General features: G+C 40.7%; 1 protein-coding gene across 4 annotated transcripts in view; it reads left to right on the top strand.

The window, feature by feature from the left end:
- Nucleotides 1-9915: 9915 nt before the first annotated feature.
- Nucleotides 9916-23158, top strand: part of tgfbr3 (transforming growth factor, beta receptor III) — a 158829-nt gene continuing 145586 nt past the window's right edge. For 2 of the 4 annotated variants that reach the window (XM_072273420.1, XM_072273417.1), the window contains exons 1-2: nt 9933-9989; nt 22061-22293. In XM_072273420.1, the coding sequence (XP_072129521.1) occupies nt 22233-22293 (61 nt within the window). In that variant the 5' untranslated portion in view covers nt 9933-9989; nt 22061-22232. Of the gene's footprint in view, nt 9990-11994; nt 12077-14472; nt 14890-22060; nt 22294-23158 lie in introns of those variants that run through there. The other 2 variants (XM_072273419.1, XM_072273418.1) reach the window with 2 other exon arrangements.

Genomic DNA, 23158 nt, shown 5'->3' with positions numbered 1-23158 from the left:
TTTCCAGTGTTCATATTTTCATCATGATGGGCCTGGTTGGTCAATCCGATAAGACTATAGGAGCAGAATTAGGCCACTTAGCCCATCAAGTATGCACCAGCATTCAATCATGGTTGATTTACTATCTCTCTCAATCCCATTTCCTTGCTTCCCTTCTCAACCTTATTCCCTGTAACCTTTGAAGCCCTTACTAATCAAGAACCTATAAGCTTAGGCTGAGTCGACATAGTAAGTAACCTATAAACCTCTGCTTTAGATACACTCAATGATCTGCACTACACAACTATATGTGGCAATGAATTCCACAGATTCCCCACCCTCTGGCTAAAGAAATACCTCCTAATCTCTGTTCTAAAGGTTTTTCCTTCTATTCTAGACTCTACCTCTATAGGAAACATCCTCTCCATGTCCACTATATCTAGGCCTTTCAATATTGGATAGATTTTCATGATATCCCCCCCAACTCCCTTTCTTCTAAATTCCTGTGGCCCAGAGCCATCAAATGCTCCTCATAAAACCCTCTCATTCCAGAATCTTTCTCATGAACCTCCTCTGAACCCTCTCCAAACCCAGCACATCCTTTCTTAGATCAGGGGCCCAAAACTACCAACAAGACTCCAAGTGAGGTCTGATCAATACCTTATGAAACATAAGCATTGCATCCTTGCTTTTGTATTCTGGTCCTCTTGCAATGAATGCTAATATTGTATTTACCTAACTTACCACCATCTCAGCTTGGAAGTTAACCATTAGGGAATCCTGCAGGAGGACTCCCAAGTCTCTTTGCTTCTCTGATTTCTGAATTTTTTACCTGGTGAGAAAATATGCCCTTATTCCTTCTATCAAAGTGCATGACCATACACTTCCCGACACTATATTCCACCTGCCACTTTTTTTGTCCATTCTCCCAATCTGTCTAATGACTTCTGCAGACTTCCTGCTCTCTCAACACCACCTGCACCTCTACCTATCATCGTATTGCTACAAAGCCATCAATTCCATCATCCAAATCATTGACAAATAATGTGAAAAGATGCCATCCCAACACCAACTCCTGCAGGACACCACTAGTCAATGGCTGCTAACCGGAAAAGGCCCCCTTTATTCCCTTTCTTTACCTCCTGCCAGACAGCTAATCTTTTATCCATGCTAGTATCTTTCCTGGAATACCATGGGCTCTTCTCTTGTTTGGCAACCTAATGTGCAGCACCTTGTCAAAGGCCTTCTGAAAATCTAAATAAACAGCATCCACTGACTCTTATTTGTCTATCCTGACTGTTATTTCCTCAAAGAATTCCTACAGATTTGTCAGGCAAGAATTCCTCTTAAGGGAATCATGCTGACTTTGACCTATTTTATCATGTGCCCCAAAACCTCATCCTTAATAATGGACACCAATATCTTCCCAACTAGCCTACAATTTCCTTCTCTTTGCCTCCCTCCCTTCTTGAAGAGAGAAGTGATGTCTGCAATTTTCCAGAAACATTCCAGAATATAGTGATTCCTGAAAGATCAATACTACTTCCTCCACAATCTCTTCAGCTACCTCTTTCAGAACCCTGGGGTGTACACCATCTGGTCCAGGTAACTTACCTACATTCAGATATTTCAGCTTCCCAAGCACCTTCTCCTTAGTAATAGCAATTACTAAGAAATTCTCGAATTTTTGGCATGCTGCTGATGTCTGACACAAAACACTTCTTAAGTTCTTCTAAACAACACGCACAAAATGCTGGAGGAACTCAACAGGCTAGGCAGCATCTAGGAAAAGAGTAAACAGTCAACATTTCCGGCTGAAACATTTCGCCAGGACTGTCAAAGGGCTTTGGCCCAAAATGCCAACTGTACTCTTTTCCTAGATGCTGCCTGACCTGCTGAGTTCCTCCAGCATTTTGTGTTTGTTGCTCAGATTTCCAGCATCTGCAGATTATCTCTTAAGTTCTTCTGCCATTTCTTTGTCCCCCATTACTACCTCTCTTGTGTCATTTTCCAGCAGTCCAATATCTACACTTGCTTTTCTTTTACTCTTTATATACCTGAAAAAAACTTTTGGTATCCTCTTGTATATTATTGGCTATCTTATCTTCGTATTTTATCTTTTCTCCCCTTGTGGCTTTTCTCGTTGCCTTCTGTTGTTTTTAAAAGCTTGCCAATCTTCTGACTTCCCACTGAGGCCCTCCGTTGGTCGAGGTTGACAAGCTCCCCCTCTCCATTCAGCTGATGAATCCAAAGGAACAGCAGAGACCAAAACAGTTCGGCATCAGCTGCATTGCAAGAGTAGCCAGTCAGTGTTGAACTCAACATAGCACTGCCTTAGGGACCCCAGCTCCAAATACTTCCTCAGGGTTTACACCCAAAGCCTTCCCCATGAGTGGGTATAGCTACAAGGCAGCAGAGGTTTGAGATCAGAGTTTTCCTTCTCCTTGATGAACCCCATCTGCCCAAAAGCGACTGGTTTTGAGGTGCCTGTAACCTGCCTTTGCCCTTTCTGATGACAGTAGAAATGATTCCACGGGCTTAGTAGCTAAGCCACACATGAAGGCCAGGAGCTGAACTTGGTTGTCAGAGGCTATTTGAGATGCACGCCACTGAGAACTTTTAATAGGTAGTTGGATCTAACTTCCCACTAACATTTGCTATATTATATGCCCTCTCTTTTGCTTTTATACTGTCTCTGACTTCCCTTGTCAGTCACGGTTGCCCCATCCTCTCATTAGAATACTTCTTATTCTTTGGGATCTATCTATCCTGTGTCTTTCAACTTGCTCCCAGAAACTCCAGCCACTGCTGTTCTGCCATCATCCCTGCTAGCATCTCCTTCCAATCAGCTTTGGCCAGTTGCTCTCTCATGCTTCTGTAATTGTTTTTTTTCCACTGTAATACAAATACATCTGATTTTATCTTCACCCTCTCAAACTGCAGAGTGAAATCCATCATATTATGACCATTGCCTCCTAAAGCCCTTACCTTAAGCTTCCTAAACAAAATTGGTTCATCGCACATCACCCAATCCAGAATTGCCTTTTCCCTAGTGAGCTCAAAGAGAAGCTGCTCTGAAAAGACATCTCATAGGCATGCTACAAATACTTTCTCTAGGGATCCAGCACCAACCTGATTTTCCGAATCTACCTGCATTTTGAAATCCCCCATGATTATTGTAGCCTTTTTTACATGCATTTTCTACTTCCCATTGAAATTTATATCTCACATCTGGGTACTGTCCAGACACCTGTATATAGCTCTACCCACAAGGATTCTACATCTTCCAATCCTATGTCACCTCCTTCAAGGATCTGAGGTTTCATTTTTTAGCAATGCTCCTGCATTATAAGTTCCCAGCATGTACCTTGGCTAACATGACTCAGTAAGTACGTCTAATTCTACTACTCCATTATCGTTCTTGCTCTGTGCATATGTAATAACTACCTGAACCACTTACATTTTTGATTATGATCACTTAGATTAGTCAACTACATACCTGTCTGGAAGATTAGTCTTGGATAAATGGATTTTGAATCATGGAATGCTGCCACTAGTACTGGGAGAAGAGGGAAATATTACACTGAGACAAACTTCACTTAAATTCAAGTAGGACTAATGCCAAGTGGGTAGCTGAAGAGATTGTGGGGGAAGTTTAGAAAGCTGAATGAGAAAGGACATGGGTAATGGAAAGTAAAATATGTGATGAAAGACCAGATCATACGAAGAGTACACCTCCAGTTAGAGTCAGAGCCTGGAAAAATGTTGTTACACAAGACCAAAGATTCCATCTGCGTGCATGCTACATTAGGAATAGGACTGACAAATTAATGGTACAAGTAGGAATACAGTCTAATTATGGGCACCATAAAACAATTATTTTTAAAAAGTGGTTGCAAAGTCACCGAGGAATTAAATATTCCCAGATGCTTAAATTTGAGAAGAAATTAGAAAAGCATAAGTGGCATCCGTTGGGATAGAGCTGAGTAAGATCAGGAGACATCGGTGACCGTTGCTTATGGGTCCCTTAAAAAAGTATGGGAAAGCAGAGCAAGGTGTCAAACATAAACGCAAGAGTTTCTGCCGATGCTGGAGGTCCAGAGCAACACACACAAAATGCTGGAGGGACTCAGCAGGTCAAGCAGCATCTATGGAAAGGAGTGAAGAGTCAACGTTTCGAGCTAAGACCCTTCAGCAGGACTGGAGAGAAAGGGGGAAGGAGCCGGAATAAGAAGGTGGGGAAGGGGAAGGAGTACAAGCTAGAAGGTGATGGGTGAAGCCAGATGAGGGGGATGGTAGGTGGGTGGAGATGGGGGATGGAGTGAGAAGCGGGGAGGTGATAGATGGAAAAGGTAAAAGTCAGGAAATTAAAGGTGCATATAACAAAGGATACACATCATGGAGTGTTTGGGGTGTCCAGGGAGGGGTAGCACCTCTGGTGGCAGGCTTCCCGTGCTCCGCCCAGGGGCAGCTCATCCTCTCTTGGTCCCCACCTGCCACCCAGCTCTCACCTGTGGCTCCAGGTAATTGGTTGCATGAGATAGTGGCCACTCCCCCCGGTACACCGCTTCGATGGGCCCGCTAAACCAGGCGAGATAGCAATACGCCCACCCCAACATGTGAAGCCAGTTCTGGCAGACTTCATGGATGAGATCAATTACAAGATCAAATGGCTACGGAGCTGCAACGCTTTGTGGATTGAAAAGGGAATGACAAGGCGCAGAAGGTGTCATGGCTATCAACTGCAGCTGAGGAAATCTGCAGTCGTGATGATTTTCTGTACAATTGGACCAAGATATCTGAGGCCAAGAGAGCGGAACTGCCCCAATGCAATGGCTTTTTCACTATAAAACTTCTCCCGCAAAGGTATCATCATTGTCAGAAATGACGTACAACCGACACCACCAACACGCGTCATGGAAGAATAATCTACATCTAAATTGGTAAATTAAGTAGAAGTAAGGGTGTGGAGAAAGAATTCATGGAATGCATACATGTTGTTTCTTGCAGGTACAGTATGTTAACTATTCTGGTGGGGGAGTCTAGGACCAGAGGCCACAGCCTCAGAGTAGAGGGATGTCCGTTTAGAATGGAGATGAGGAGGAATTTCCTTAGCCAGAGAGTGGTGAATCTGTGGAATTCATTGCAACAGGTGGCTGTGCAGGCCAGGTCATTGAGTGTATTTAAGGAGGAGGTTGATAGATTCTTGATTAGTCAGGGCACGAAAGGTTATGGGGAGAATGCAGGACAATGGGGCTGAGAGGGAACTGGATTTACCATGATGAAATAGTGGAGCAGACTCAAAGGGCTGACTGACCTAATTCTGCTCCTATGCCTAATGGTCGTATGAATGTCGCATTATACAATTAATAACCAGAGAATCATACAGTAATAGACCATTTGGCCCAACTCATCCCTATTAATCCTATTGCCCAGCACTTCGTCCTGAGCCCTCTATGCTTAAGCAATTTAAGTGCTCTCATGGACAATTGTTAAATTCTATCAACAACTCAGCTTCAACCACTCAGTCAAGCAGTACTTACCCCTCTCTGGTTGAAGAAGGTCCCCCACATTTCCCTTACCCTAAATCTATATTCTCTAGTTTTATCTACCTCTGGTATAGGGAAGGTTACCTAGTCAACCCTCTCTATAAACCTCACAATTTTATATATGTCAATCATGTTCCCTTGTCATCTCATGCAACATTTCAGTTATGAGGAGACACTGGAGAACAAGCCAAGCTTCTCCAGTCTCATCACAAACAGGACAAAATCTGCAGATGCTGGAATTTCAAGTAACACACATAAAAGTTGCTGGTGAACGCAGCAGGCCAGGCAGCATCTCTAGGAAGAGGTACAGTCGACGTTTCAAACTTCCCCCGAAACGTTGACTGTACCTCTTCCTGAAAATCTGCAGATGCTGGAAATCCAGGCAACACACACAAAATGCTGGAGGAACTTGGCAGGCCAGGCAGCATCTATAGAAAAGAGTACAGTTGACATTTCGGGCCAAGGCCCATCAGCAGGACTGGAGAAAAAAGATGAGTAGAGTTAGAAGGTGGGCGGAGGGGGGAGAAGGGCGAAACATAAGGTGATAGGTGAAACCAAGAGGGAGGAGGGGTGAAGTAAAAAGCTGGGAAGTTGATTGGTGAAAGAGATACAGGGCTGGAGAAGGGAGAGTCTGATAGGAGAGGACAGAAGGCCACGGAAGAAATAAAGAAAAGGGGGGAGGAGCACCAGAGGGAGACGATGGGCTGGCAAGGAGATGTGAGAGAGGGAAAGGGGCATGGGGAATGGTGAAGTGGAGGGGCATTACCAGAAGTTTTAGAAATCGATGTTCATGTCATTAGGCTGGAGGCTACTCAAACTGATGGCATGAACGTAAGGTGTTGTTCCTCCAACCTGAGTGTGGCCTCATCGCGACAGTAGAGGAGACTATGGGTAGACATATCTCCAGTCTCATGATTTGTAACTGCACTATTCCATCCTAGGCACCTCCCAGATGAATTTCCTCTCCTCTCCAACGCCATTATATCATTCCTATATTTTAATGCGCAGAATTGCATACAGCACTCCAACTGAGGTATTAGCAAGGTTTCATGAAGTTCAGGCATAACCTCTCTCCTCTGTATTCAATGCCATAAAGCCATAAGACCATAAGACAAAGAAGAAGAATTAGGGCTGTTCAGTCTCTCAGGTCTGCTCTACCATTCCATCATGGCTGATTCATTATCCCTTTCAACCCCATTTTCCTGCCATCGCTCTGTAAGCTTCGACACCCTGGCTAATCAAGAACATATCAACCTCTGCTTTAAATATACACAATGACTTGGCTCCATAGCCGTCTGTAGCAATGAATTCAATGGATTTACCACCCTCTGGCTAAAGAAATTCGCCCTCATCTGTCTTCTAAATGGATGTCACTTTTCTGTGAGGCTGTAACCTTGACCCCCCCACTTTCTCTCTATCTAGGCCCTTCAAAATTTAATAGATTTCAATGATGAAACTTACTCTGACTTCTTGAAAATAAGTCAATAAATTAATATGCAGGTACAGCTTACAATTAGGAGAGCAAACAATGTTAGATGAGCATTTGTTAAAATGTTATAAGCATTTCTGTACTGTAATAATCTAACTCATTGACTCTACAGGGCATGATGTTGTAATAGTATTCAGTTTGCTGAACACGAAGTTCTAAACTCTGACAAAGACTTTATGCCTTATCAGAGATAAATAAACATGCGCACACTCATTAAAGGGAGATTATAATGTAACTACCCAATTTTCAAAGACTAGTTTACTTCCCTGTTTATTCTCAATGGCAAGATTTAGCTGCCAATACAATTTGAGTGTTGGGTCCCCCATTCCTACTAAGGAGAATATATAGTACTTCCAGCTAATAAAGTAGTTTAAACACAGTTAATATATTTTCAGTGATACATGTGTAAATCCAAACAATGTTCTTAAAAACATATAAAACTCTCTCCAAATTACAAACCGTTTCCTAACATAAAGGATTTCCAAAACTTAAAACACATGTCAATAATGTGGACAAGCAAATTGTCCACCGCAGAAAACGAAGCCAAAGTAATGGATTCTAGTCTTCCTATAATTCTTCTTTATGTTCTTCACTCCTCATAAGCCTAAACTGCTCTCTCTGTATATCTACCTTTTTTTCTACCACGTGGGTGACTTCACTCGTATATTTCCTCACATTCCCTTTTAATACAAATGATCTAAAAGCATTTTGGAAACATAGATCTCAGCTTAATGTTCACAATTTACAATTAATATTATAAGCTAACCTCCTTGAGTACATAAACTTTCAACACTAAACATGTCAGTTATTTGATATGCTGAATGATTTTATCCATCTGGTTCTACATGCCTCCTTGAACTAAGCAACCCAGAATCAGCTTGTCTGTTTGTAACAAGCCAAATTAAAGACCCATTGTCTTATACAACATCTCGAGTACCAATAAACCAGGCGTGGTGAGCTAAATCTTACTTCTCACAGACAGGGTGTCTACTATCTAAGGAGCTCATTTGCAAAGCTGTTCTATAGAGAGTATTTGTTTTAACTTCAAGCTGATTACTTTTAGCCACTTACGTTTTAAGAACTGAAGACTGACTTCCATTTATGACCAGAAATCAAACAACTGTTAGTTGGGAGTTTACTTAAAACTATTTGTGATCTTATAAGTGGTAGCTGCTGTGTTTAGAAAGCAAGAATAGCAAACAACCAAGAGGCCTACTGGCCTGGAGTAACTATCCATCACAGTGTTAAATAACATGCTGGTCAAATGAATGTGTCCTTAGCTCTGGTCCACTGTTTTGAACCAAGATATTGACCATTCCCTTCCTCCCATGGATGTTGTTCAACTTGCTAGATATCTTTGATTCCTTGCAGTTACTTGCATTGAAAAAATGGAAAATGAACAGTGGATATGTAAAGGCTATCATCAGATTCACTGATGGCTCATTGGATGTCATGTGATATGGATGTTGAAACAAAAAAAATGGAGAGAGAGAGAATTGAAATTAATTCTGCTATTCATAGAAACAAATGTTTATACATGCATCAGAGTTTAATTTAATAATATTACAGGAGCTTGTTCATATAGAATTTCCTGAGGTTGACCCAGCATAAGACAAGCAGATTTCCCTTCATCTGCGGTTGAACCATTGTGAGAAGAGCAACTGCTGCGTTCTTGTTCTTGCAGAAACATGGCTACTCAACAACATCAGGGCACCATCAATCTTCAGGCCATGCCACTCAGGGACTTGTGCTAATATTTTTTGTGTGATTGTATTTGCTCTGGTGTGATATGCACTGTGAGCTGTGTGTGACTGTATGTACTGTGTTTTGCACCTTGGCTCTGGAGCAACACTTTTTCGTTCAGTTCTATACATGTCTATGGTTGAACAACAATTAAACTTGAACTTGATGTGGGGGTGTCCATAAGTTGGCTGGTCATCACCAAGTTTGGCCGATACTTCCATAATTTTTAAGAATTAACCGGAAAGGCAATGGACTTGCTAAGGTATAGAAAGCTATTCTATATATGTATAAAGTGCTAGTCAATTGGATGACTATAGATAGGTATAGTATCTGATTTTTCACATAGACATACTGGTCTTAAGAGCCTGGTTCCATGCTGTTTGACTTTCTGAAAGTGAGGAATGAGAAAGGTCCAGCGAAGTACTGGAATATTAGAGTCTGAGTAAACAGTCAAAATTGCTGAGTTTGTGGTCAGTGATGCCTGAAAGAAAGAATAAAGTGCTTGGGCGTTGTGGAACTAGTTCCATTTTGCTGGACGAGGTGAGTAGAGTTCGCCATTCTGATTTCATCTCGTTGGATGAATGCTGGTTTGGGGAGCTTATTATCACTACACGAACGCATTTAATGGTCGCTCTGTATTTGTGGGATACCAGCAAACCTCTGTGCCTGCTCATTCTGACTAACCTCGCTGATGGTAAAGTTGTTGAATACTCCAACCTCTGTAGAAAATCGCATCTGTTACCAACTGAAACATTGATAAGCAGCTGCTGGACTGAGAAACAGCTGACTGCAAAAAATACAAAAGCCGAGAAAGGATCTCATATTGTAAGAATGATCACTTTCTGCGCCAGTTGGGGGGGGGGGGTGACTATAAAACAAAAATTGGCTGTATTTCTTAAAATAGTTGGCGTCGTTTTTCCTATGTGCGTCAATGGACGGTAACCATCCCACAAGGGACTAACATTGCACTGCATTTATGTTCCAGCAGATGGCAGATAAGCACCAGTGATTATGACCCTCAAAAAAACACCTACCAACACTACCAAGTCCAATATCTCAGCAGCCTAGTGCAATATTGTTAGATTGCCCTGATTTGTCCAAACCACAAAATGACATCAATTGTGGGATGTGTTTTTCATCTAGCTTTTGTATAAAGAGCTGCTTACACTAAAACATAAATATAGGCTTAACAGCTGCAACCAGAACTCAAATTTCGCAACTGTTGGCAGGTAATGGATACCTTAACAATAAGTGGCAGCGATAAACTAGATTGTTGGGGAATTAATTCTATTTTTTAATGATGACGTACAGTTGTAATATTTGTTTTGTTTTGTTTTTTTAGTGTTGTAGGATTTTCAGTATTTTATGATTTGATATGTACCTATATACTGAGGTAACATTGAGGTTAAATGCTCCGTAATATTATTCAAGGTAAACAGTGTAGTGCTAATTCGATTGACAATCGTGGTAATAATAATACTCAGAATTCTAGAGATCTCCTTTTAGTTAGTAATTAATAAATCACTCGGCTAACATTTTAAGGAAATTCTACTACGTAATGTGCACAGATTGAGAGTTTCTTGTTATTCTCCAACACTTCAGAGAGTGAATTTGATGTGCTATTTGGCCTGATACGTTTTGCAGTGTTGTCTGGTCGCCCTTTCTACACTGTTTGTTTTGGGCTCGGTTAACTTACGAATCCTATCCGAAAACTCCTGCGATCCAAAACAGAGGCTTTTGTAGATGTGAACTTATTTCGCGGGGAAAGCTTGCGTGAATCGTTTCCGAAGACCTCTAGAGTCGTTTTGGCTTTTAAAATAAATACTTCCTTCAAGGGTGTTGTAGATATTTGTTTAATAATGCGTGGTAGTTATTCAAGAATGCAGAAATATTTGGCGCCAATCACTCAAAGCCAGGATTAAAAAGAGTTCAATCGCTAGCAGTTAAGAGTTCATTTTAAATACTATCCAATGATTAAGTGCAAAAATAGGCAACGAAGTTGAGATCATATTCCAGAAAGCAATGTGGGGCTTGAAGTATTTTGAATATTTTGGTGCACTTGGGGACCAATATCGCAACAACAAATTGCACATATCAGCTAAATGTTCATCTCGTCAGGAGTGTGATACTCAGCACGTGACGTTTGGATCCTTGCCTGGAATCAGAGTGATTGAGCTGCGCTTTCCACTCGAGCTAGATCTCTAGCTCGCTTTCCTTTCTCTACTTATGATAATATTTTCTCTGGTCACGCATATTTTATCAACTTGTCCCTCCACTCAACGGAGCATGCGTTATATTTTTTCACTGTATTATAGTCCTCTTTCTTTAACGGAAGGGGTCTCTCCCAATTTCAATAAACTAAGTTGTGAGAAAATATTGAGTGCGACCTTTGAACAGGTATTGTTAAGTCCCGACCTGCACCTTCCCAATTCACACCTTCACAATTCGAGAATATTCGGTCACGGAATCATACAGCGTGGAAACAGACACCACGACCCAATTGGTCCATGCCGACCAAAATGCCCAAGCGAACAGATGCCTGCGTTTGGTCATAACTTCTAATCCTTTAAGTATAGAACTTCTGTGTACAGCCTTGCACGCAATAACACTCAATAGGTAATTAACTAGGCCTCACTTGCTCATCTGCCTCATTTTTAGTAAATACTTAGAACAGCGGAAACCTTGAAAAATGCTAACAATAACCTGAACAGCCAATTGATAGAAAGTCGACCAATCAGTACAGCAAGTCGTAGTATATTGTTGGCTTAATGGGGGGAGGTGAGTAATGGGGCAATAGGGCGGTTTTGAACTGCATTCCACTTTTTTAAACTATGAAAAAGTGGAATTTGTGTTCAGTTTTGACGGTGTAATCTTTCCCAATGAAGCCTTTCCTTCCATTTATTTTAAATCAGGGCTCGTGATTCAGATTTAAATCAGAATTGTAAATGAATGTCGACTGTTTATTCCTCTTCATAGATATTGTCTGTCCTCCTGAGCCCCTCCAGCATTTTGTGTGTGTGTGTGTGTGTTGCTCTGGATTTTCAGCATCTGCGGTATCTCTATTCCTTATGTGCTTTAAATAAAGCTTTGTTTAAGCACCAGCCCCGACGAGTAATGCCCAGATAATGCGCAACTACTCAGTCAGCAGGTAATTTCCACTATCACTTGATCAGGAGCGCAGAGTGCTTAAACAGAGACGCGAAGGTACTTTGTAACAGTGCCGATCTCTCTCAGAACCCCCAGAGGCAGAAGATGCAAAGAAAATAGAAGACTTAGGGTGGAGGCGGGACTAAACACCAGATGAACAGGAGATATAGTGAGTATGATCTGCAGAAAGAAAGATTTCTATTTATAAGCACCATTCATTATCCCAAGAGCCTTTCATATATAAAGCATTGCAGTGTAGAAAATGCAACGGTCCGCTTACGCTAAGAAAGCGCATGCAAACCGCAGGAGGACGGTGCAGAGATAGTCTGTTTTATTAATATTGTTCGAGGTGGAGGTGTAAGTATTGGCCAGGATATTAAAGATAAATCACTTCCTTTTTGGAATGATAGCACGACATCAGGGGTTCCCAACCTTCTTTATGCCACGGACCCCTACCACTAACCGAGGGGCCCGTGGACCCCAGAAATGGAACCCCTACACGCCATGTTTTGAGTCCCACCTGAGAGGACCGGTGGTGATCCCTTTTGAAGTTGATTCCAACTGGTGATAGTGCAGCACGACAATATCAACACGTCGCGTCTTCTGATCCGAACACCGATAGCCATTTTCTCCGAGTGTTCAGAGCAGAAATCCTGAGCAACATGTCCTTCCAAGAAACAATCTTTTTAAAGGAGATCAGCCTCCTTAACTAAGGACGGTACTGACATAGATACATATTGTATAAGGCATTAGCAAACTTTATAAAGGCGTCACTAAGTTTCAGTTGTCCCGGTGTAGCCTAATTTATATAATTCATATTATAAAAACAATTAAAGAGGGGTCAGCAATCTAATATAGAAACAGAGAAACACAGAAAACCTACAGCACAATACAGGCCCTTCGGCCCACAATGCTGTGCCGAACATGTACTTACTTTAGAAATTACCTAGAGTTACCCATGCCCACTGTTTTTCTAAACTCCAGGCACCTATCCAGGAGTCTCTTAAAAGACCCTATCGTATCCGCCTCCACCACCGTCGCCGGCAGCCCATTCCACGCTCTATGTGTAAAATAATTAAATTGATTACCCAGAATAACATTTCCTCTATCTGGTCAGGTTATCAATGTGGATTCAGAAGCAACATGCTCCATCTTCACAACCTTCTTGGTTTCAAAAGACATTCATTGATGCGCTATAGAAATCTTTAAGATGTTATATACACGTATCTCCAAAATGCAGTTAAAATAATGGATGCAAAAAACAATTAGTTTATAGTACCACTCAAGATAGTCAAGATAGTAGTATTGAAGAAACCTAAACGCAGAGTGGATTGTAGATGCTTGTTTTTAAAAAAAACCTGAAAGGATGGGAAAGAAAAGAATTATTGCAAACACGGGGAAGTCTGCAGATGCTGGAAACCCAAGGCAACGCACCCAAAATACTGAAGGAACTCAGTAGGTCAGACAGCATCTATTATATAGGTTCTGTCCTGCCGAAGGATCTCGTTCCGAAACGTCGACTATCTATTTACTTCCAAAGATGCTGCCTGACCTGCTGAGTTCCTTCAGCATTTTGTAAAGGGTATTGTGCTAGTTAGATTAGCGGTTTGGATAAAGAAGCGCCAAATTTGAAGATGGTTCCAACTGGATGCATGGGGTAAAATGAGAACCAACAGGCGACAGGCCGGGTTTAAATAACAAAAATAAGCGTACTGAACAATGGGACTTAAAATGTATTACTGACCAATAAGATTTCTCGTTCATTGCAGTAATTGACGTACATGCAACGTTCTCTAAAGAATGACGGCTCAATCTTCCCAACAGGGTATTTATTTGAAGTGCCTCAAATAGATGAAAATCTTATATCAAAATTAGCTAGTCTCATCTTAAAATGAGACAATTAGTGGTAAATTATTTTGCTGAATCTGACTCCTTTTGCTCCCAACCTGCAAAGATCTCGTCCCGATCTCTTTTGTGGTTAAAAATGTTAATGTACTTTAACTATTTCCAAGTGCTCCTTCTTTGAGACCCACGGTGTTCGTGCAACTTACTTGCCTACTTATCATTTCGTTCCTTTGCGGAAATATCAAATTTGCAGGAGGGAAACCCCCTACAGAACTGTCAAGAATATCATTTTGTGAGCCGCATACATCCGAATTTATTAACTCTGCTACAGAATGGGGCAACCTGTCCCATGGCAGAATAAGCTGTGCAATTTTTCACTACCACACTTGTTTCAAAACATTCCTCAACCCCATCCTCGGGATATTTTTTCTCCTCTTCCTTACCTCCAAAAACCCTTCCCTGAAATTTGGGGCAAAATATTGAGCTTCAAAGCTTTTCACTCCTGCTAAGCATGATCCTGTGACACCACAGTCCCAGTTCTGTTCCAAAACCCCGCGGCTCGTTTCCAACCCCTGTCGATCTGCGCGCTCTCCCCGCCTCCGTGTGCAGGTCTACCCAATCAGACGTGCGCGTGCGGGTGACGTAACGGCATGCGGGCTTTGGGCGGAGCCGCGGGGCCGAGGTGCACGCGAATGGGGAGCATGCGCCCTGGCGGTTTTCGGGCAGAGTGAGCCGAGTCGATTGGCGCGGCGTGAAGGCTGCGGCGGTCGGGGAGCAACGAGCAGCAGGCAGTGTGTGTGTGTCCTCAGCAAAGCCGACGGACACTCGCCGTGTGCAGGGACGGTCGGAAGCTAGCCTCGCCTACAGCTCTCTCCGATCCAGAGCCTTTGCAAACTCAAGTGTGAGGTTTCAAACTCGGGCCTGCCGTGAGTGTTTTTACGTTGCCCCGCTTTGACAGCTCGAGCAACTTGCGGGATGTGATCCTTTTAACAGCTGAGGAGCAGACTTGATCCAAACCTGCCCGCGGAGCTGCTGCGCCGAGCCTCTGGAGGAATAACCCCAAACAGAGAGGGAGCCTCTCCTCTTTCCCCTTGCTCCTCGTTCATGTTTGACGAACCGTGTGAAGTTTATTTTTTGGTGAGTTCCTTTCTTCACGTGGCTCGTTTGATAGCATCTGGAAGTCAACCGAATGAAAGCATATTTGTTAATTGCATGCATATGCTACAGTATTTGTGAGTTAAGAGTTGCACGGTGTTGTAGGTGAGCGATGTGCAAAAATAATAACTTGCAGCTTGCATCTAGGCCTACGTGTACGCGAATCTTACTAATGAATTTGTTTACCAGTAGGCAATTTCTACAGAATCAATACCGTTAGAGGTGACTTTGAACTTTTACGGGTTTGTTTTTGATCAGTCGCAAAAGGGAAAGGAGATTGGAGGTGGGAAGAATCCTGCCTTTTAGCCAACATTCCAAGTAAAGTCTGTTGCCATATGGAAAAGTAATTTTGTTTTTTCCTTTAAACAGTTGAGAAGATAAGCAGGATCAATTGATTTTTTTTTGCGATCTCCTGAATATCTCCTTGCATATCTCCTGAAAAAGAAACTAATGTTATAAATCGGCTTGGGGATCCCGACATTAATGGGTGAATGTTTTGAATTCGTATAAATCTGAATTGATGGCACCAACTCCTGCTATCCCGTGTTCAAGCTTTAGTGTTCGTTTTGAGCTTTATCGATGTTAGATGGCTCTTAGAATTAAAATCATCAATTAGAGTTGGTATTAATTTGTATTGATTGACAGGGATGTTATACTGGAAGGAAGGATCGATTTCTTTTTACTTAAATTGTAGTTTGAGTCTCCAAATTTCAAAGTTCAAAGTAAATTTACTATCACAGTACATAGATGTCATCATTTTCTTGCGGACATACTTAATAAGTCCAATAACCATAATAGAATGAATGAAAGACTACATCAATAGGGTGGAAAACCAATGTGCAAAAGACAACAAACTGTGAAAATACAAAAAGAAAGAATAAAATAAATAATAGTAAATAAATAAGCAATAATATTGAGAACATGAGATGGGGAGTCCTTGAAAATGACTCTTCACTCATTGTTCAACTAGCCCTAAGTATTATCTCATCCAGGCCAGATAGACAGCAGTGATTGCAAAAAGTGTACCTTGGGCCACAAGTAGACAGACTTCCAATTATTTTGTTTTCTTTACCCCTTTGACATCAAAAAAAATGTGAAGGTTGAAGTTACAGTGTACTGCAGAGTCTAAAAGAAATTACTGTTCTTTTTCATAATCTCAAGATGCCTCAAAGCTCTCCCTGGCCATTTATGTGGGAGAACAGCAAGGAAGGCAGTTTGAATGTTTCAGATACTTCAAAAAAAAAAGAGATAATGCCCATTTAATGTTTTAAATGTATTTAGTTGAGGGAAAGATATTGGCAAGGGCATGGAAATAAAGTCTGCTCCCTATATTAAACAAAGACTTTGATATACACGTTTCTAAATTGGGTGGGATTGCTCTACTGTAAATGAAAAACTTCAGAAAAATAGTTTCCCATCTTGTAAATACAGGAATTTGCTTGATGATATTTATAATCTTTGAAATATTTTTTTTAAAAGTGCTGTGATTTTTTAAAAATCAAAATGTCAGGATTCAGAAGATATTAAGAAAGCTTGCTTGTACAAGTTGTAAGCACAAGAGATTCAGCAGATGCTGGAAATTCAGAGTAACACACACGGTGCTGGAGGAACTCAGCAGGTCAGGCAGCATCTACGGAGAGCAGTAAAGAGCTTGCGTATTGGCTGAGACCCTTCAAGTCCTGATGAAGGATCTCAGCTCAAAACACAGACAAGACGTAATTGTACAAAGAGTTGACATCAAAACAGAGAGAAATCAGTATGCAGTACTCTAATCCATGTGGTTTTGAGTTGTGACAAAATGCCAATTTAATGCCATTTCCCTGTATTTCCATTGTTCATTTTGTGGTTACTTGTAAGGCAAATTTTTAAATGTAAACTACTTTATGTCCAAAGATGATTCACTTATTGCACCAGAGACACTGCTGTGGAGAGCAAGATTGCAAGAGTACTATGAAAAGTGTTAGGCTTAATTGGATCCAAATGTGTAACAAAACTTTAGAATCAGGTTTAATATCGCTGGCATATGTCATGAATTTTGTTAACTTTGTGGCAGCAGTACACTGAAATACATGATAATAGAGAGAGAAAAAACTGAATTACAGTGTACAGTATATATATAAAATAGTTAAATGAGTTGGGCAAAAAATAGAGATTAAAAAAAGGAGTGAGGTAGTGTTCGTGGGTTCAATGTCCATTCAGAAATTGGATGGCAGAGGGGAAAAAGCTATTTCTGTATTGTTGAGTGTGTGCCTTCACACTTCTGTACTTCTTCCCTGATGGTGCCAGTGAGAACAAGGCATAACCTGGGTGGTGGGGGTTCATAATGGTGGACACCACCTTTTTGAGGCACTGTTCCTTGAAGATGTCCTGGACACTACGGAGACTAATGCCCATGATTGAGCTGACTAATTTTACAACTCTCTGCAGTTTACCTCAACCCTGTACAGTAGCCCCCCACCTCCATACCAGATGGTGACGCAGCCAGTTAGAATGCTCTCCGCGGTGCATATGTAGAAATTTGTGATTTTTGGTGACATACCAAATCTCCTCAACTCCTAATGAAATGTAGCTGCTGTCTTGAAAGGAGAATGGTAAAGTAAAAGTTTACACTTCACAGTATGTGCAGCACCAGGGAACAAAACTACCTCTTATTCTGTACCATTTCTTATAATGGATCAAAATGGCTATGGATATTTGTTATGCTAATGCTTTGCAGTATTGAAATTAACATTTCACATGCTAAAGGCATATTGGAACTGCTTCATGTCGTAAAACAAATCAAATTGGTTATGGATTGCAGTTGTACTGCATCCACTTGGACTGATAACTTTGAATTGTGAGGTGCAGCTGGGGGAACAATCATTGCCCTTCTTTACAGCAGTGTGAATTAGTACTGAGGTCAGTGTCAAAGAAATACACTTAGTTTGATGTGAAACACTGCCCAGGGAATTCAGTTATTTTTTATTGCAAGTTGGGAAAGTTTCCTTTCTCACTGGGGGCCAGCTATTCTATTGTGCACCTAAACTTGCTTTGCATCAGTGTAGAATTGTGTTGTGTAATAAATGACCAGCAAATCTTGTTAGATCTTTCAATCAACCTCAATTTACAGTGCTGTAGAAAACTGTACTGTGGATGTATTTTAAAAGAAGACAAGGCGAGTTTGGACTTTAGGTAATGAATATGTGAAAATAAGGAATGTGTCAGTATTGTATATCTTATGTTTGCCAATTTTCAGCCAGCTGTTCACTGGAATGTACATTGGATACCACTTGCTTGGCTCCTGTGTGATGAGGTTCGTAAAAGGGTGCAATTTCAACAGAAGCAGTCAGCAAAGTTTTTTGATTTACCATATTGATAAAATCATTGTGCAGATTTAAATTATACACTCTAGCGCTGGCCTGTCATGCCATTGTTGCTAACTTTTCCGGCTAGTCTTCCCATATCAACAACATCTATTAAATTTGTCATAAATACAAAGGCCCTGTGTCGTACTATGGGTGCCATCTGCTGGTAAGTTTTTTTTTTGAAAATGTCAACTAAAGCTGAAATGTGCATGAACGTTTTGTGAGAACTTGCGGTTACCACATCAGCAAGTTGTATTCAACCTAAAAAGTTCCCTTTGAATTCACTCTTGTTGTCCTGTTTAGATTGTAGCTTCAAATATTTTTTATGGTAAATGCACAATTTATTTTTCAAATTACTTGAACAATGAATAGTTTTAAACTAGTAAATTCACATATAGAAAGTGAGTACAAAAAGATACACAGAAAATTTTGTTCAGTGAATCTCTTCTATTTTAAGGGATTGCTATTCACAGATTTAATCATGATGTGATAGGACAACAGGGGTCCTGACCCATGTTCATTCTTCTGGACATATGTTTTAGATTAGATCTGTGGCAGCTGTGGATTCATGTCAGATTTGGAGAAAATAACATTTTACTCAGCTTTTGTTTATTTCTCATCTTTTTTTTTAATTTAAAAAAGAACTTCCAGTTCCTGTAACTGACAAGTTATCAAGTTCAAGATGCACAGGAAGATTTTTGAGTAGTAAACAGTTTTAGCTGACAGTGTGATTGAAAGTTATGTAACAGTTCAAATGTTACATGATGTTTGCTCTTTGATCCAACTTTTAACCTGACCCATTAGCCGGTGTAGATGAATCGATTAATCAAAGATACAACTTTGTGGTTACCAGATGTCACCATGTACCAAAGACTGTTTCGAAAGCAAGTGAAGAGGGTATTACACAGGGTTTCATTACTGAATATAACTCAGTAGCATATTTCCCATTTTATCTATATACAACCAAATGACAGTTGAGGATAATGTTTGTTATCACTGACTTAGCTTTTGAAATTGTTTTGCTGTAGCTGGAAGTAGAAAGATTTATAATGATAATACATTACTAAGTAAATAGTGCAAAAAGAATGGAATAACATGGTCTGTTTAGAAATCTGACAGCAGAGGGGAAGAAGATATTCCTAAATTATTGTGTGAGTATTCAGGCTCCTCTACCCCCCCCCCCCACCCCCACCCCCAAGATGATTGTAATGAGAAGAGGGCCTGTCCTGGCTGGTGAGGGTCCTGAGTGACAGATGCTGCTTCTTGAGGTACCACCTGTTGAAGGTGTTCTCAGTGGTGGGGAAGGTCACCGGGTCGTGCCCATTATGGAGCTGGTAGTGTTTATAACCCTTTGCATCTGTTTTTTTTTGATTCTCTGCATTGGATTTTCCATATCAGTCAGAATGTTCTCCACTGTACATCTATAAAAATCAGTAAGAGTCTTTGGTTATTTACTGAATCTCCTCAAATATCTAATGAAGTGAGCTGCTGGCATGCTTTCCTCATGATTGTATCAGTCTGTTGGACCCAGGATATGATATGTCCTCTAAAATATGATGCCCAAGAACTTCAAGCTGCTCAGCTTTTTACACAATTGACCCCTCAGTGAGGATTGGCATGTTTTCTTTTGATTTTCATTCCCCTTCCTGAAGTCCTTGACAGTTCCTTGGACTTGCTCACACTGAGTGCAAGGTTGTTGTTGCCATACCACTCAACCGATCAAACTGTTCACTTCTGTATGCCTTCTTGTTACCATCTGAGATTTTAGCAACAACAGTGGCATTTATAAATGGTGTTTGAAATGTGTTCTGAGTGTAGATGCCCATTCTTGTTTATATTGGGTTTATTGAAACAATGCCAGAGGCGCCAGACATAGTGAGATGGAGAGTCGAAGTTATAGGTCTAACCCTTCATCCATTTGGGAGCATTAAACTAAATTAGAAGTGCAAATGCATTGCTGCTTCACCTAGAAGGAATGTTTGGGGCCCTTGGAGATGTGAAAGAATGCCAACCCCATACATGTCTCCTGTTTTATAGAGTCATAGGCCCTTTTTACAGCACAGAAATAGGCCCTTCAGCCCATCTAGTCTGTGCCGAGCCGTTAATCTGTCCAGTCCCATTGACCTGCATCTGGACCATATTGACCTTCAGCTTTATGAAGGAGCTATTCTCTTCGACTCCCTGATTCATTCTTTCATCTGCATGAGCACTTGCTTTCCTCCCAACAGTACCTTCTAGTGCCAGCGGCTGTAGGTGCAGCACCTGTCCTCTTGGCCCTTTACTTCCTGCCATCTTCTGAGTGGGGTCATGGTCATAAAATGTGGTGTAAAGGAGAATATTTCTGCTTGTTGAAAGTTTATTTGTGTTTCAATACTTCTGCTAATTCAACAAAATCAGAGAACTTATGAGTGTGTTTGTGGTCAATTGTTGGTTGCGGATGGGATTATGCTCCCATTTCAGCTCCCTTTTAGTCATAATTGTGCGCTGTTGCTCAGTGTTGAGGCCACAGGATTGTTAGCCTGAATCTATTGAGGGATCACATTACCTTCCCTGCTTTGTAATTCATGAAGTTATATGTTTTTTTTCTTAAAGAAATTAAGCTAACTTTGCATTGGATGATTGCTGTCAGTTCATGCAAAACCTGAAATTTTGACTGTAGCTTTTCGAATGTGAACAAATGAAACTTTACTATACTTTGGCTTTGGATGATTTTGGGTTGTTCTTGCAAAACAAATCCATTACTGCTTGAAGGTATATTGTTTCACAAATCTTATCTGCAATTTAAGCCATTCTGAATCAGATGGGATATGCTGTACTTAGATAAAGACTGAGTATTTGCATTCTTATGTTTTTGACTTAAGTTTATTTACAAAATGTTATTTATGCCCCAAATATTTGGGGTGGGTGAGAAATTAAAACATGTATTTTACAATGCATTGGTCTATTCCACTTTGTTCTCGAATGTGACAGTCTGTCAATGAGTGTAAGACTCAAATTCTATTCAGAAGAATCAGAATCAGGTTTAATATCTCAGGCATATGTCGTGAAATTGTTGTACAGTGCAGTACATAACGATAGAGAAAAAAACTGAATTACAGTCAGTGTGTGTGTCTCTCTCTCTCTCTCATATGTATGTGTGTGTGTGTATGTATATATATACTAGTTAAAATAAATAAGTAGTGCAAAAATAAAAATAGGTCATGTTCATGGGTTCAATGTCCATTCTGAAGTCAGATGGCAGAGGGAAAGAAGCTGTTCCTGAATCATTGAGTGTGTACCTTCAGGCTCCCCTACCTCCTTCCTGATGGTAGCAATGAGAAGAGGGCATGTCCTGTGTGATGGGGATCCGTAGTAATGGATGCTTCCTTTCTGATGTATTGCTCCTTGAAGATAGTATGAAAGCTAGTACCCATGATGGATCTAAGTTTACAACTCTCTGCAGCTTACTTTGATCCTGTGTAATAGCACCCCCCCCAACCTTACTGGATGGTGATGCAACTAGTTAGAATGCTCCCCACGGCACATCTGTAGAAATTTGCGAGTGCCTTTGCTGACATACCAAATCTCCTTAAACTCCGAATGAAGAAAAACCACTGCTATGCCTCCTTTGTAGCTACATCGATATGTTGGGCCCAGGATAGAGTCTCAAAGATGTTGACACCCAGGAACTTCAAATTGCTCACTCTTTCCACTCCTGATCCCCCTATGAGGACTGGTGTGTGATCCCTTGTCAAAATAAATAGTAATGCACTCACAATTGAATCATCATCTATTTACTTACCTTTTCATTTTGTATATTTTTCCTTTAGGCTTACGAAGGAGAAAAGGAAGATCAGAATTTACATTCCATTTTATTTTGCTAAGAAGAAAAGGTTCAGTGGTGTAAATCTTGCCCAGTACAAGAGGCAATCTTGGCCACATTAAAAGATAGACTTTCTCCACTGGAAAGCAAAGCTAATTACATAGCATTGTATCTTAAACATGACGTCACATGGAATTCAAGCAATACTACTCTTTTTGCTGATACATGGTGGGTCTACAGGTGAGTTCCTTTGTATAAACTTCAAATCCCAAGCAAGTCTTTATTTATGCTGTTCATGGCTCATTGCAGACTGACATAAAATGTTTCAGTTACGAGGAAAGATTGGAAAAGCTAGTTGTATTTTGGACATGATTAAGATATATAACAGTATGAAGAATTTAGATACGATAGACTGCAGGAAACCTTTCTCCTCATCAGAAATGAATAAAACTAGATGACATAGATTTGGGGTAAGAATTTTAGAGGGCATCTCAGAGGGACTTTGAGTGTGGTGAGTACCTGGTGTACACTGGCTGAGAGGCTGTGGAAGCACATGAATAGCCTGGGTGTAGAAGGCTAAAGTGCAAGTGTTGAAAGATGCTGATATTCAATGTGTACACAGCGGACTGAATATTCTTTTTCTGTAGCCTGCAGAAACCTATTTTTACTTGTCCTTCTTTATCAAAATACTGGCTTTAAAATCCAAGCTTCCTGCCACAAGTAACTCTTTGCCAATAGAAGCGTGTACATTTCCAGCGCAGAAGGAGGTAATTTAGCCCTTGGTGCGTATGTTAGGATGTTTATAAAAGAGGTCATAATTCCTACTATTGCAATCTTTCCATAGTTTTGTATCTTCTTCTTTAAATATTTATCACTTGTATCTTTAAACTGATTTAATTCACTTGGCTAAGCACAGTTCTAAACCCGCCTTTGTATATTATTAGACCAAAAGATCCAGGTGCGGCTTCAGGATTCAAATGTTCATTTAGTAGTTTATTCGTGGTGGATTCAAATGGGGGGGGCACTAAGCTAATAAGAAGGGAATGGCTACAGAGTGAAGAATAAAAATGAATGTATCTCGGGGGAAAAAAAGCACAAATTTTTT

The sequence above is a fragment of the Mobula birostris genome, chromosome 12 (assembly GCF_030028105.1).
Source record: "Mobula birostris isolate sMobBir1 chromosome 12, sMobBir1.hap1, whole genome shotgun sequence".
NCBI classification, from domain to species: domain Eukaryota; kingdom Metazoa; phylum Chordata; class Chondrichthyes; order Myliobatiformes; family Myliobatidae; genus Mobula; species Mobula birostris.
This window is presented reverse-complemented; position numbering and strand designations above follow the sequence as displayed.